The sequence below is a fragment of the Thalassophryne amazonica genome, chromosome 1 (assembly GCF_902500255.1).
Source record: "Thalassophryne amazonica chromosome 1, fThaAma1.1, whole genome shotgun sequence".
NCBI lineage: Eukaryota > Metazoa > Chordata > Actinopteri > Batrachoidiformes > Batrachoididae > Thalassophryne > Thalassophryne amazonica.
The window spans coordinates 24,038,277-24,055,373 of record NC_047103.1 but is presented as its reverse complement, the minus strand read 5'-3'; the positions used below and the strand labels follow the sequence as shown (position 1 = coordinate 24,055,373).

General features: G+C 45.4%; 1 protein-coding gene across 1 annotated transcript in view; it reads right to left on the bottom strand.

The window, feature by feature from the left end:
• LOC117507440 (signal transducer and activator of transcription 1-alpha/beta-like) overlaps nucleotides 1-17,097 on the bottom strand; it is an 89,267-nt gene that overhangs the window by 32,961 nt on the left and 39,209 nt on the right. Inside the window, 2 exon segments of the mRNA XM_034167314.1 lie at nucleotides 11,821-11,956; nucleotides 13,137-13,235. Of these exon segments, the coding sequence (XP_034023205.1) occupies nucleotides 11,821-11,956; nucleotides 13,137-13,235 (235 nt within the window).

The following is a 17,097-nucleotide window of genomic DNA, read 5'->3' as shown; positions in this document are numbered from 1 at the left end:
AGAGAGGCCAATATGGGTGAGATATGCTCTCTCCTTCTAGTCCCCGTTAGTACTCTAGCTGCAGCATTTTGAATTAACTGAAGGCTTTTATAGGGAACTTTTAGGACAACCTGATAATAATGAATTACAATAGTCCAGCCTAGAGGAAATAAATGCATGAATTAGTTTTTCAGCATCACTCTGAGACTGTGTGGGCCGCTGAAGAGGAGGTACTGCTGGCCCACCACCACCAGAGGGCGCCCTGTCTGGAGTGCGGGCTCCAGGCACCAGAGGGCGCTGCCGCCTCACAGGAGCAGCCGGGGTGACAGCTGTCACTTATCGCCTACGACAGCTGTCACCAATCATCTGATCAGCAGTGGTATATCAGCAAGACGACATCTCCACCTCTTTGCCGAGATATCGCTCTACCTAGGAGGTACAGTACTCAGCCGACTGTGTTGTCTTTTTGACATTAACACTTTGTTACTTTTGTGCGTTAAATAGCAGACATTCTTCCGACGAGAGGTGGGAGGTGGTTTTCCCGCCATACGGGTTGCTGGGTGCAAACGCACCCACATTTAACTGTTTTTGTTCCTCGCCAGCAAGTACCAGATCCGACACGCGGAGGCAGTGGCCACCTGGGAGTTCGGGACTTGGCGGCTCCAGTATTCCCGGGGTTCGGTGGCGGAGGAAATCATGTGGTTCCGGTTCTGCTTTGGACAGACGTCTCTTATCTTCGAGCCTGCCCACGTGACACATTTTGTGAATTGACTTCTTTGTCTATGTTGTAATCTGTTGTGTTTGTTGTGCTTATTCACAACAGTAAAGTGTTGTTATTTGACTTCCTCCATTGTCCGTTCATTTGCGCCCCCTGTTGTGGGTCCGTGTTCCTACACTTCCCAACAGGATATCTCGGCCAAGGTCATGGACTCCGAGGGGCGTCACCCGGCTGTTGAACGACCAATGGGAGAGCAGGGAGCGCAGGCGTCTGCAGGAGACGTGATTGGCGAGCTGCAGCACATTCTCACCGCCTTTACGGCTCGGTTGATCAATGACTGAGCAAAACATCCTCCTGAACCGCAGGGTGGAGGCTCTCTCCGCACAGATGGCGGCGAGCGCTCAGGGCGCTGCTGCAGCTCGTCCTCCTGCCGACCCTGTGCAGGATATAAACGTTCCAGTGGTGGTTCAACAACCCCTCCCACCATCCCCTGAAGCATACATAAGCCCTCCTGAGCCATACGGAGGTTGTGTGGAGACGTTGCGCGGATTTTCTTAGCAGTGTTCGCTCGTTCTTCGCACAACGTCCCGTCATGTACGCGTCAGATGCTAGTTAAAATAGCTTATGTGATTGCTCTGCTTCGGGGTAAAGCACGCGCCTGGGCTACGGCGCTCTGGGAACAGAACTCACGGTTGTTATCAGCATACACTGGGTTTGTGGGGGAGTTCAGAACAGTTTTGACACCCTAACAGAAGGAAGACCGCGTCAACCGTGCTGCTGTCAATGAGACAGGGACGCGAAGGAGCGCAGCCGCTTAGCAGTCAACTTCTGCATCACAGGCTGCGAGGTCCGGCTGGAATAAAGTTGCGCTCCGCGCCGCCTTCATAAACGACTGGCGTTGGTTCTGAAGGAGCAGCTGGTAGCTAAGGAGGAACCGCGGGATTTAGATGGGCCTTATCGATCTCGTTATACGGTTAGACAATCGGTTGGAGGAACGCCGTCGGGAGCGAGGCGAAGGACGTGACCGGATACGCGCCCGCCCCTCTCCCTTCCGGGTTCGAAAAGGGGCCACCGTCCCCACGCTCCACAGCCGCAGCGCTTTGTAGGGCAAACAGCTCCCCCTGCTGACATTGTTAGGGAAACGCACAGGGCCAAAATGGGGAGGCTGATCCGTGGAGAGTGTTTTCTCTGCAGTTCAACTGAGCACACACAGAGAAACTGCCCCAAACGGCCAAAACGACAACACTCGCCCTTAGAGACTGGGCTAAGGGGGGGTCAAAACATTCAAGTGAGACACACACAAATTGCCACACGACTCCCAGTCACAATCCTGAGCGGGGATTTAACCCTTCAAGCCCGAGCACTGGTGGACACGGGGTCAGAAGGGAATCTGCTAGGCAAGGGAGGTAGGGCTCCCTCTGGTGGCGCTTCCTTCGCCGTTGCAGGTGCGGGCACTAGATGGCACCCTCCTCCCTTTACTCACACACAAGACACAACCAGTAACTCTGGTGGTGTCTGGAAACCACCGGGAGGAGATTGAGTTTTTTGTAACTCCTTCTACCTCCTGCGTGACTTTGGGCATCCCATGGATGTTGAAGCACAATCCCCGGATTGATTGGCCGTCTGGGGTGGTGGTTCAGTGGAGCGAAACCTGCCATCGGGGGTGTTTAGGATCCTCGGTTCCTCCCGGTTCACAGGCTAAGGAGGAGGTCAAAGTCCCTCCCAATCTGACGGCAGTGCCGGTTGAGTACCACGATCTTGCTGACGTCTTCAGTAAGGATCTGGCACTCACCCTTCCCCCGCACCGTCCGTACAATTGTGCCATTGATTTGGTTCCAGGCGCTGAGTTCCCGTCCAGCAGGCTGTACAACCTCTCACGACCTGAGCGCGAATCAATGGAGACCTACATCCGGGACTCATTAGCTGCCGGGCTGATCCGGAACTCCACCTCCCTGATGGGGGCAGGTTTCTTTTTTGTGGGCAAGAAAGATGGCGGACTTCGTCCATGTATTGATTACAGGGGGCTGAATGAGATTACGGTTCGCAACCGATACCCGTTGCCATTGTTAGATTCCGTGTTCACCCCCCTGCATGGAGCCAAAATCTTTACTAAGCTGGATCTTAGAAATGCGTATCACCTGGTTCGGATCCGGAAGGGAGACGAATGGGAAGACGGCATTTAACACCCCCATTAGGTCACTTTGAGTACCTGGTCATGCCGTTCGGCCTCACCAACGCCCCCGCGACGTTCCAAGCCTTGGTTAACGACGTCTTGCGGGACTTCCTGCACCGATTCGTCTTCGTATATCTGGACAATATTCTCATCTTTTCTCCGGATCCTGAGACCCATGTCCAGCATGTACGTCAGGTCCTGCAGCGGTTGTTAGAGAACCGACTGTTTGTGAAGGGCGAGAAGTGCGAGTTTCACCGCACGTCTTTGTCCTTCCTGGGGTTTATCATCTCCTCTAACTCCGTCGCCCCTGATCCGGCCAAGGTTGCGGCGGTGAGAGATTGGGCCCAACCAACAAGCCGTAGGAAGCTGCAACAGTTCCTCGGCTTCGCTAATTTCTATAGGAGGTTCATTAAGGGCTACAGTCAGGTAGTTAGCCCCCTGACAGCCCTGACCTCTCCAAACGTCTTCTTCACCTGGTCGGATCGGTGCGAAGCCGCGTTCAAGGAGTTGAAACGACGGTTCTCTACTGCGCCAGTTTTGGTGCAGCCCGACCCTAGCCGCCAGTTCATGGTTGAAGTGGACGCCTCTGACTCAGGGATAGGAGCCGTGCTGTCCCAGAGCGGAGAGACCGATAAGGTACTTCACCCATGTGCCTACTTTTCACGCAGGTTGACCCCGGCTGAACGGAACTATGACGTCGGCAATCGAGAACTCCTTGCGGTGAAAGAGGCTCTTGAAGAGTGGAGACATCTGTTGGAGGGAACGTCCGTGCCATTCACGGTTTTCACTGACCACCGGAACCTGGAGTATATCAGGACCGCCAAGCGGCTGAACCCCAGGCAAGCCCGCTGGTCACTGTTCTTCGGCCGTTTTGACTTCCGGATCACCTACCGCCCCGGGACCAAAAACCAGAGATCGGATGCCTTGTCCCGGGTGCATGAAGACGAAGTCAAAACGGAGTTGTCGGATCCACCGGAACCTATCATCCCGGAGTCCGCTATCGTGGCCACCCTCACCTGGGACGTAGAGAAAACCGTCCGGGAGGCCCTGGCACGGAGCCCGGATCCCGGAACTGGGCCGAAGAACAAACTTTACGTCCCACCAGAGGCCAGGGCTGCAGTCCTGGACTTCTGTCACGGCTCCAAGTTCTCCTGTCATCCAGGGGTGCGTAGGACCGTGGCAGTTGTCCGGCAGCGCTTCTGGTGGGCGTCCCTGGAGGCCGACGTCCGGGATTATATCCAGGCCTGCACCACCTGCGCCAGGGGCAAGGCTGACCACCGCAGGGCATCGGGACTGCTCCAGCCGCTGCCTGTGCCTCATCGCCCCTGGTCCCACATCGGCCTGGATTTTGTCACGGGCCTCCCGCCGTCCCAGGGCAACACCACCATCCTCACGATAGTGGACCGATTCTCCAAGGCGGCCCACTTCGTGGCCCTCCCGAAGCTCCCGACTGCCCAGGAGACAGCGGACCTCCTGGTCCACCACGTCGTCCGGCTGCATGGGATTCCAACAGACATCGTCTCCGACCGCGGTCCCCAGTTCTCCTCGCAAGTCTGGAGGAGCTTCTGCCGGGAACTGGGGGCCACGGTGAGTCTCTCGTCCGGGTATCATCCTCAGACCAACAGGCAAGCAGAACGGGTCAATCAGGAGGTGGAACAGGCCCTGTGCTGCGTGACGGCCGCGCACCCAGCGGCCTGGAGTACCCATTTGGCCCTGGATCGAGTATGCCCATAACAGCCAGGTGTCTTCAGCCACCGGTCTCTCCCCTTTTGAGGTGTGTCTGGGGTATCAGCCCCCATTGTTTCCGGTGGTTGAGGGAGAGGTCGGTGTGCCCTCGGTCCAGGCCCACCTGCGGAAGTGCCGTCGGGTGTGGCGCGCCGCCCGTTCTTCTTTGCTAAAGGCCCGGACGAGGGCAAAAGCCCATGCAGACCGTCGGCGGACCCCGGCCCCTGCGTATCGGCCAGGGCAGGAGGTGTGGTTGTCCACAAAGGACATTCCCCTGAAAGTGGACTCCCCTAAACTACAGGACCGTTACATCTGTCCCTTCAGAATCCTTAAGGTCATCAGTCCAGCCGCAGTGAGGCTTCAGCTTCCAGCCTCACTGCGGATCCATCCTGTTTTCCATGTGTCCCGGACAAAGCCGCATCACACCTCACCCCTCTGTGCTCCGGGTCCGGCGCCGCCTCCTGCCCGGATCATCGATGGCGAGCCGGCTTGGACTGTGCGCCGGCTCTTGGATGTCCGTAGGATGGGCCGGGGCTTCCAGTATTTGGTGGACTGGGAGGGGTACGGACCCGAAGAACGCTCCTGGGTGAAGAGGAGCTTCATCCTGGACCCGGCCCTCCTGGCCGATTTCTACCGCCGCCACCCGGACAAGCCTGGTCGGGCGCCAGGAGGCGCCCGTTGAGGGGGGGTCCTGTTGTGTGGGCCGCTGAAGAGGAGGTACTGCTGGCCCACCACCACTAGAGGGCGCCCTGTCTGGAGTGCGGGCTCCAGGCACCAGAGGGCGCTGCCGCCTCACAGGAGCAGCCGGGGTGACAGCTGTCACTTATCGCCTACGACAGCTGTCACCAATCATCTGATCAGCAGTGGTATATCAGCAAGACGACATCTCCACCTCTTTGCCGAGATATCGCTCTACCTAGGAGGTACAGTACTCAGCCGACTGTGTTGTCTTTTTGACATTAACACTTTGTTACTTTTGTGCGTTAAATAGCAGACATTCTGCCGATGAGAGGTGGAGGTGGTTTTCCCGCCATACGGGTTGCTGGGTGCAAACGCACCCACATTTAACTGTTTTTGTTCCTCGCCAGCAGTACCAGATCCGACACGCGGAGGCAGTGGCCACCTGGGAGTTCGGGACTTGGCGGCTCCAGTATTCCCGGGGTTCGGTGGCGGAGGAAATCGTGTGGTTCCGGTTCTGCTTTGGACAGACGTCTCTTATCTTCGAGCCTGCCCACGTGACACATTTTGTGAATTGACTTCTTTGTCTATTGTTGTAATCTGTTGTGTTTGTTGTGCTTATTCACAACAGTAAAGTGTTGTTATTTGACTTCCTCCATTGTCCGTTCATTTGCGCCCCCTGTTGTGGGTCCGTGTTCCTACACTTTCCCAACAGAGACAAGACCTTTCTAATTTTAGAGATAATACGTAAATGCAAAAAAGCAGTCCTACATATTTGTTTAATATGCGCTTTGAATGACATATCCTGATCAAAAATGACTCCAAGATTTCTCACAGTATTACTAGAGGTCAGGGTAATGCCATCCAGAGTAAGGATCTGGTTAGACACCATGTTTCTAAGATTTGTGGGGCCAAGTACAATAACTTCAGTTTTATCTGAGTTTAAAAGCAGGAAATTAGAGGTCATCCATGTCTTTATGTCTGTAAGACAATCCTGCAGTTTAGCTAATTGGTGTGTGTCCTCTGGCTTCATGGATAGATAAAGCTGGGTATCATCTGCGTAACAATGAAAATTTAAGCAATACCGTCTAATAATACTGCCTAAGGGAAGCATGTATAAAGTGAATAAAATTGGTCCTAGCACAGAACCTTGTGGAACTCCATAATTAACTTAGTCTGTGAAGAAGATTCCCCATTTACATGAACAAATTGTAATCTATTAGACAAATATGATTCAAACCACCGCCAGCGCAGTGCCTTTAATACTTATGGCATGCTCTAATCTCTGTAATAAAATTTTATGGTCAACAGTATCAAAAGCAGCACTGAGGTCTAACAGAACAAGCACAGAGATGAGTCCACTGTCCGAGGCCATAAGAAGATCATTTGTAACCTTCACTAATGCTGTTTCTGTACTATGATGAATTCTAAAACCTGACTGAAACTCTTCAAATAGACCATTCCTCTGCAGATGATCAGTTAGCTGTTTTACAACTACCCTTTCAAGAATTTCTGAGAGAAAAGGAAGGTTGGAGATTGGCCTATAATTAGCTAAGATAGCTGGGTCAAGTGATGGCTTTTTAAGTAATGGTTTAATTACTGCCACCTTAAAAGCCTGTGGTACATAGCTAACTAACAAAGATAGATTGATCATATTTAAGATCGAAGCATTAAATAATGGTAGGGCTTCCTTGAGCAGCCTGGTAGGAATGGGGTCTAATAGACATGTTGATGGTTTGGATGAAGTAACTAATGAAATAACTCAGACAGAACAATCGGAGAGAAAGAGTCTAACCAAATACCGGCACCACTGAAAGCAGCCAAAGATAACGATACGTCTTTGGGATGGTTATGAGTAATTTTTTCTCTAATAGTTAAAATTTTGTTAGCAAAGAAAGTCATGAAGTCATTACTAATTAAAGTTAATGGAATACTCAGCTCAATAGAGCTCTGACTCTTTGTCAGCCTGGCTACAGTGCTGAAAAGAAACCTGGGGTTGTTCTTATTTTCTTCAATTAGTGATGAGTAGAAAGATGTCCTAGCTTTACGGAGGGCTTTTTTATAGAGCAACAGACTCTTTTTCCAGGCTAAGTGAAGATCTTCTAAATTAGTGAGACGCCATTTCCTCTCCAACTTACGGGTTATCTGCTTTAAGCTACGAGTTTGTGAGTTATACCACGGAGTCAGGCATTTCTGATTTAAAGCTCTCTTTTTCAGAGGAGCTACAGCATCCAAAGTTGTCTTCAATGAGGATGTAAAACTATTGACGAGATACTCTATCTCACTTACAGAGTTTAGGTAGCTACTCTGCACTGTGTTGGTATATGGCATTAGAGAACATAAAGAAGGAATCATATCCTTAAACCTAGTTACAGCGCTTTCTGAAAGACTTCTAGTGTAATGAAACTTATTCCCCACTGCTGGGTAGTCCATCAGAGTAAATGTAAATGTTATTAAGAAATGATCAGACAGAAGGGAGTTTTCAGGGAATACTGTTAAGTGTTCTATTTCCATACCATAAGTCAGAACAAGATCTAAGATATGATTAAAGTGGTGGGTGGACTCATTTACATTTTGAGCAAAGCCAATAGAGTCTAATAATAGATTAAATGCAGTGTTGAGGCTGTCATTCTCAGCATCTGTGTGGATGTTAAAATCGCCCACTATAATTATCTTATCTGAGCTAAGCACTAAGTCAGACAAAAGGTCTGAAAATTCACAGAGAAACTCACAGTAACGACCAGGTGGACGATAGATAATAACAAATAAAACTGGTTTTTGGGACTTCCAATTTGGATGGACAAGACTAAGAGTCAAGCTTTCAAATGAATTAAAGCTCTGTCTGGGTTTTTGATTAATTAATAAGCTGGAATGGAAGATTGCTGCTAATCCTCTGCCTCGGCCCGTGCTACGAGCATTCTGACAGTTAGTGTGACTCGGGGGTGTTGACTCATTTAAACTAACATATTCATCCTGCTGTAACCAGGTTTCTGTAAGGCAGAATAAATCAATATGTTGATCAATTATTATATCATTTACCAACAGGGACTTAGAAGAGAGAGAATGTTTAATAGACCACATTTAACTGTTTTAGTCTGTGGTGCAGTTGAAGGTGCCATATTATTTTTTCTTTTTGAATTTTTATGCTTAAATAGATTTTTGCTGGTTATTGGTGGTCTGGGAGCAGACACCGTCTCTACGGGGATGTATAAAAACGATTTTTCGTTAATGGTGGTTTTCTTCTGGATCTAGCTTCATAACATTTGAAGCTACATTAAATCTGATGACACCTTACTGAATCAGTACAGATTCAGCTACAATTTGGTGTTAGTTGTGCATCTCTAGCTTCATTTGTCACCTCACACTGACACATTTTCTATTTTCCCTATATTTTTGCATATTCTGGCTCACCAGATCCGGAATCCGGATCCGATCATCACCAAACTTTGTTGTTTGATAGAGCATTTGACTATGTTACACCCTAATTTTTTTCAAGCCTTTCTGCCTTGTTTTTGTGGAGTTAGAAACTAGAACGTCAAAATTCCCCCATCCCGCAATGGTGAAGAATCCTTTAAAAAATTCCTGGATCCGGATCACCACTAAAATTTAATCACTTGTTCCTCTTGTCATTTCCAACCACTCCACAAAATTTCATCAAAATCCGTTCAAAGTTTTCTGCGTTATCCTGCTGACAAACAGACAGACAAACAAACAAATGCAACTGAAAACATAACCTCCTTGGCGGAGGTAATAAATTTAAGAAATATTACAATTTGAAAACAAATGCACCCAAACGTGATGACAGCTGCAACTGCTTAATGCTAACTTTTAACATTGAAATGCCATAGACATGCTAACGCGTTAGCATCGGGATCCGGATCACCACTGAAATTTAATCACTTGTTCCTTGTTCCTCTTGTCACAAAATTTCATCAAAATACGTTCAAAACATTTTTGAGTTATCCTGCTGACAGGCAGGCAGACAGACAAACAAACAAACAAACGCGACCGAAAACGTAACCTCCTTGGCGGAGGTAACAGTGTGTAATGACAGAGGGATAAAGTATTGAACACCTGAAAAAAGGGAGATGCAAAAAGGCATGGAAAGCCAAGACACCTGCTGAAATCTATCAGTAATTAGAAACCAATCCTGCCCCTTGTCAGTGCAAATTAATATTAGCAGGTTCCATCCCAACGAATGGCCTATAAAAAGCTGTCTCATCACCAAGGTGTCACAGAAAAAAAAACATCTCATGATGGGTAAAAGCAAAGAGCTCTCTGAAGAGCTTCATAATTATTGTTGCAAAACATACTGATGGCACTGGTTACAGAAAGATTTCTAAACTTGTGTATGTTACAGTGAGGATTGTTGGGGCCATAATTCGGAAGTGGAAAGAACATCATTTTGCCATAAACTGGCTACAACCAGGTGACCCTCGCAAGATGTCTGACAAAGGAGGGAAATAATTATCAGTAGAATTGTTGAAGAGCCAAGGGCCGCTTGTGAAGTGTCAGAAACACCTGGAATTACCAGATACAATTGTTTTCAAAAGAAACAATAAGTAATGCACTCAACCGCCATGGCCTGTACACATGGTTACCACACAAGACTCCATTACTGAAGAAAAAGCATGTTGAAGTTCATTTAAAGTTTGCTGGACAACATTTACACAAGCCTGTGAAATACTGGAAGAATATAGCCTGGTCAGATGAGACCAAAATTTAACTCTTTGGATGCCATAATACACACCATGTTTGGAGGATAAATGGCACTGCACATCACCCCAAAAACACCACACCAATAGAGAAGTTCGGAGGTGGGAAGATCATGGTGTGGGGCTATTTTACAGCATCTGGCACTGGCAAACTTCATAGAATTGAAAGAGGGATGAATGGAAAAATGTACCGAGACATTCTTGATAAATATTTTCTACCATCTACCAGGACGATGAAGATGAAACTAAGGTGGACATTTCAGCAAAATGTTGATCCCAAACACACAGCAAAGGAAACTCTCAGTTGGTTTCAAAGAATGAAAATAAAGCTGCTAGAATGGCCCAGCCAATCACCCGACTTGAATCCAATAGAAAATCTATGGAAAGAACTGAAAGTCAGAGTTCATAGAAGATGTCCAAGGAATTGTCAAGATTTGGAGACATTCTGTATGGAAGAATGGGCCAAAATCACACCTGAGCAATGCATGTAATTAGTTTCTCCATACAGGAAGCATCTTGAAGCTGTCATTACCGACAAAGGGTTTTGTACGAAGTATTAAATAAATTTCAGTGTGTGTTCAATGTGTTTTTTGTGTCATTCCACTTTACTACACCAAAATCTGTACATATTTGTTTTGGTTTATTTGTATGTGTGGATTACTTGGGTTGCTACCAACCTCTGGTGAAAATGTCATGTCAATAGCATCTTCAGAAATATATGTATTGAGAAAAATGATGATATGTTTGATACCTATTTTACCTGCTATATATATATATATATATATATATATATATATATATATACTGTATTTTAAGTTGCTAATGTGTGAATAAACTAATTGATTGGTACACTGAGAGCCTTGCATTCCCCCTCAGCTCCTTCATCACGATGGCACACCTGCCAACATTTGATGCCACAATGCGGGACACGTAGGCGTAGCTGCGAGCGGCAACGGCGCGGAGTGTAACTAGGGGGGTCTGGGGGCATGCGTGGACCCACACAACTGCGGGACTAACGAGCGTCCCACACACACTCTTGCGGGACGCGGGACACTGTGATAAATCCTGCCAAATGTGGGATTTTTGGCAGCTCTGCAATGGTCCTGTGCAGCGTCTTACGCCAGACGTCATAACAGCATAGCATCAGAGATGATGGAATCCCAATATTTTCTACATATGACTTATGTGACTTATTGCACATTATCATGCCTGATGCATCAAATTTTGTTGTTACCAGCAAAGCGTACCAGGAAAGGACAAACATATTATTGTTTTTTAAAACAGATTATCAATTACTTATTTATCGTCATCAATTCACCGTTTCTGAGAACGATGCAGTACATTTCTCCTTTTGTAGAGAAGCTTGAATCTTCGACTGGACTGGGTTGCTTGACGCGAGGACGTTTGTGATTTGAAGCGAAACGTCCTCGCGTCAAGCAACCCAGTCCAGTCGAAGATTCAAGCTTCTCTACTATGGAAACCACCTGGACAACTGAGAGCCTACACAGAAACATTTCTCCTTTTGTTCAATAAATGTAGACATTCTGAAATAGAATGTTGTGCAGCATATTAGATTTGTAGACAAACCTGGCAAATTGACATCCAAATAGTCAAATATATCAGCAAGGTTTGTTACATTTGGAGGCATATCTTGAAACACGTCAATATTAGCATGCTAGCATGCACGTATCATAGCCTGAAATGCAAACACTAGCATGCACCCAGCGTAGCCCTTTTTGTTTTTTACTGGCTGTTGACAGAGGTGTGTGCTCCATGGCTCTAGTTTTATTTTGGAGCCTGATGGTGGATTACTGTGGTGTTCTGGTTCTGACCGAGTAGTTTGTCTGCTAGCATGTTGAGCTGCTCCTGGTTCAGGCCTCGCTTGGTGACGGAGGAGAACTGCCAGCTGAGAACCTCGGATAGCTGAGACCATTTTGCTGGTGGAGGCGACAGGAAGAACTTTAGATTCTGAAAAGAAGAGAAAAATGCCTTCATAAGATTTTGCTCACATATGGGTATTAGCCACACTACATAATGTTCCGACTGTTTCTGGAGAAATCGATGTTTTCCAGTGAGGACCGTCTGTCAACTACACAGGCTAACTGCATGTCAATGTTGATACTAGTTGCAGCAGTTACGTTGTGATGACTAAACCTTTGTAAGCATACCTTATTTGTAGCCAAAGAGTTCTAAAGTTTGATCCTGGTTGAGTGATCTCATACTAACTTTTTACTTTGGTTGTTGTTCCGGCTGATGGCTTCTGTTCAAGTCACCACTGTTCAGGTGGATCGCGAATGAATAATTTGAAGGCTTCTCATAACGAACACGCCAAAAGGAACAATGGTGGGTGTGACACCATAAGTGCAAATATGGTTGAATGTTCAACACACAAAAATTACAGCCACAAAAAGCGCAAATTCGCCCTATTGACGTTTCAAATCCCGTAAAATTTCGAAGAGGTCGCCGAGCTGCGAGATCTCAGTAACATTGAGAACTGCATTAAGACGCTCTGATCAGGCTGCACTTTAACCACTGCACACGGACAGCACCATTAACATCGCAACATAATACTATTTTTATATTGTGCCTAAAACTGTCATGAATATATTCTCTGGGTTTTTAGATGTTATTGTGTTTGTTTTATGTAAACATGCAAGAATCACAGACTGTCTCTCCGTTATTTTCAATGGGAGCTGCTGTGAGCTCCGCTCGCTTCCTGATCATGTTCTGGTGGAACGTGAAGTTTGCTCTTTAACGTCTTGATTATTGTTCTTTACAACACTGTTTGTCCTCTTTGTTCCAGACTAATATATATATAAAATGCCTGAAATTCGGTTTGCGTTTATTAAATTCCACGCAGATTAAATGTAACAGACACGGATTATTTGTTATAAATGTTTTAGCAAGTTTTCAGGTATCATGCATGCAGTCTCTTATTAACGTGACAAAAAGCATAAAAAATTACATTTTTGTAGTATAATATTCATTTATTTTTGTCATCATGTAGATTCTCTATGTTGTTTGACTGCAGCGACTCTATGGCGCGCAAGGGATTATGGGATACGTCAATAGGGCGAACGTAAATGTACACTTTGGGTCTCTTCCACATACATATAAACACAGATTTTAAAAACTTATTTGTTTTCACCTTGGGCTCAGTGGTCAGCATGTTGTACCAGAGGATGGAGGCCCAGCCGCTGGGTAGCTGGGAAACATTAGAGATGACGACAACAGGAAGTGACATGACCTATGACAACAAGTCACAAAATCAACATGAATTCAGACTGAGCGTCTAATGAAAATAATACAACACATGCTACACACGAAAAGTAAGAATATTTGTTTTTACCACCGCCACCCCCACCTCAACAAAAATGCTTAGAAATGAAAAATGTAATTACTGTCTGGTGCTTGCATATTACCATAATGATTTTTGCTGATAAATCAGTAATCTGTGTTTACAAATTTACCTCAATTGAATAATTTGTGAGCATGAACTGCTTAGTGTGCTTTCTGGACAAGAAGTTGCACTTTTTTTGGGGGGGGGGGGGGGGGGTCTTGCAATCTATATTTCAAAGCAACTTATATGTCAAAAATTCAGCATCATCATCATCATATCTATGGCCACAGCTTGGTACTGTCTGTATGACAAGCTGCTCCTGTATGCTGATCTGAATGAGGTACTCCTTGATCCACACTCTGGAGCAGAAGGTGGTGGTAATACATTTGGTGGATGCCAACGGCCGTAAAACAAGAAGATGATGATCTGAATGAGGTGGACACACTGGGTCTTAAAGTAGAGAAGCTTGAATCTTCGACTGGACTGGGTTGCTTGACGTGAGGACGTTTCGCTTCAAATCACAGAAGCTTCCTCAGCTAAAATTCATTGCTCTGGTAGTCTGACTTCTATCTTGACTCTTGTAGAGAAGAATAAACCAGAAGCCAACAAAAGCTGGAGTTTTTTAACCTAACCAGACCCCACCTACCGAGAGACTGACTGCTATAGGCTAGTGACTAAACAATAGCTCTAATTAGCACCTATTGTGCGCTAGTTAGCACTCTCCTAATGACAGGACAGAAGCCTCCCCTGATGGCTCCCTTGACGACTCACAATCAAGCCTCCCCTGATGGCTCCCTTGACGACTCACAATCAAGCCTCCCCTGATGGGGAGGCTTCCGTCCTGTCATTAGGAGAGTGCTAACTAGCGCACAATAGGTGCTAATTAGAGCTATTGTTTAGTCACTAGCCTACAGCAGTCAGTCTCTCGGTAGGTGGGGTCTGGTTAGGTTAAAAAACTCCAGCTTTTGTTGGCTTCTGGTTTATTCTTCTCTACAAGAGTCAAGACAGAAGTCAGACTACCAGAGCAAGAATTTTAGCTGAGGAAGCTTCTGTGATTTGAAGCGAAACGTCCTCACGTCAAGCAACACAGTCCAGTCGAAGATTCAAGCTTCTCTACTATGGAAACCACCTGGACAACTGAGAGCCTACACAGAAACTAGATCTTACAGAATGAGCAAATTAATAATTTACACTCAAACTAAAAATCATGTTTTGAATAAAGAGAGAGAACAGCTAAGGTAAGCCTAACTATAATGTTTTAAAAATAAATAATCAATTAAAAAGTTTATTTACATTTAGTAAGGTAAACGTGCACACATTTAACTTCTTAATATTTTCATCTGTTCAGTGAAGCAGAAGCAGTTTCCCCTTGAGTTGTTTGTGCCTTATACAATAATGTTTATTATTATTAAGTCCATTTGCTTCTGCTAGCTAATATGGCATTTGCTTTATTAATAATGCACAGATTAAATTAATTTTGCCATGTTGCAATAATAAATTTGACAGACTGATGCAACAAGTTTTTTCCTCTTCAAGACACGTTTTTTTCAGAGATGGAACTACTCCAGTGTAACATACAGCCTGGAAAATACACTAGTTTGTCCTCAAGTATCAATTTCTACTAAGTTTCTTAATATGTACCCATAAATTTACCAGCATAAGACAAAAAAAAAAAAAATGCTCTCAAATGAGCAATGTGTTCACGCAATTTACTGAACTTCTGCTCTCAGTAATTTTATAACACAAACATTTGAATGTGTTAAATTAGAAAAGTGTTAACAGAAATTACTTGATTTGTAATCACACATTTGTAATCTGTGAACCCAGAACAATCAGTAATTTGAACACAAATATCAGTGTATAAAGTTAGCAAACTGTTCAAAAATGATTTAATCTGTGTTCTAATATGACAAAACTGTTGACACATTGTGTTGTTCCCTCATGTTAATGAGTTGTCTTGACAGCACTACAATCTGTTCACAAAAGACTTACTTAATCTCAAATGAATAATGTATGAGCATAAACTACAACCCCAATTCTACTGAGGTTAGGACGTTGTGTAAAATGTAAATAAAAACAGAATACAATGATTTGCAAATCCTCTTCAACCAATATCCATATTCATATGAATACACCACAAAGACAAGATATTTAATGTTCAAACAGATAGACTTTGTTGTTTTTGTGCAAATATTTGCTCATTTTGAAATGGATACCTGTAACACATTTCAAAAAAGTTGGGACGGGGCAACAAACGACTGGGAAAGTTGATGAATGCTCAAAGAACACCTAATTGGAAACAGGTGAGTGTCACGATTGGGTATAAAAGGAGCATCTCCAAAAGGCTCAGCCATTCACAAGCAAAGATGGGGCAAGGATCACCACTTTGTGAACAACTGTGTGAAAAAATAGTCCAACAGATTAAGAACAATGTTTCTCAACTTTCAATTGCAAGGAATTTAGGATTCCATCATCTACAGTCCATAATATAATCAGAAGATTCAGACAATCTGGAGAACTTTCTATACGTAAGCGGCAATGCTGAAAACCAACAACGAATGCCCGTGACCTTCGATCCCTCAGGCAGCACTGCATTAAAAACTGACATCATTGTGTAAAGGATCTTACCGCATGGGCTCAGGAACACTTCAGAAAACCATTGTCAGTTAACACAGTTCGTCACTACATCTACAAGTGCAAGTTAAAACTCTACCATGCAAAGTGAAAGCCATACATCAACAACATCCAGAAACACTGCCGCCTTCTCTGGGCCCGAGCTCATTTGAAATGGACAGACGCAAAGTGGAAAAGTGTGCTGTGGTTTGATGAGTCCACATTTCAAATTGTTTTTGGAAATCATGGACGTTGTGTCCTCCGGACAAAAGAGGAAAAAGATCATCCAGATTGTTACAAGCGCCAAGTTCAAAAGCCAGCATCTGTGATGGTATGGGGGTGTGTTAGTGCCCATGGCATTAGCAACTTACACATTTATGATGGCACCATCAATGCTGAAAGGTAAATCCAGGTTTTGGAGCAACACATGCTACCATCCAAGCAATGTCTTTTTTCAGGGACGTCCCTGCTTATTTAATCAAGACAATGCCAAGTCACATTCTGCACGTGTTACAACAGCGTGGCTTCATAGTAAAAGAGTGCAGGTACTAGACTGGCTTGCCTGCAGTCCAGACCTGTCACCCATTGAAAATGTGTGGCGCATTATGAAGCACAAAATACGACAAGGGAGACCCTGGACTGTTGAACAACTGAAGTCCTACATCATGCAAGAATGGGAAAGAATTCCACCTACAAAGCTTCAACAATTAGTGTCCTCAGTTCCCAAATGCTTATTGAGTGTTGTTACACTCAACAAAAATATAAACGCAACACTTTTGGTTTTGCTCCCATTTTGTATGAGATGAACTCAAAGATCTAAAACTTTTTCCACATACACAATATCACCATTTCTCTCAAATATTGTTCACAAACCAGTCTAAATCTGTGATAGTGAGCACTTCTCCTTTGCTGAGATAATCCATCCCACCTCACAGGTGTGCCATATCAAGATGCTGATTAGACACCATGATTAGTGCACAGGTGTGCCTTAGACTGCCCACAATAAAAGGCCACTCTGAAAGGTGCAGTTTTGTTTTATTGGGGGGGGATACCAGTCAGTATCTGGTGTGACCACCATTTGCCTCATGCAGTGCAACACATCTCCTTCGCATAGAGTTGATCAGGTTGTCAATTGTGGCCTGTGGAATGTTGGTCC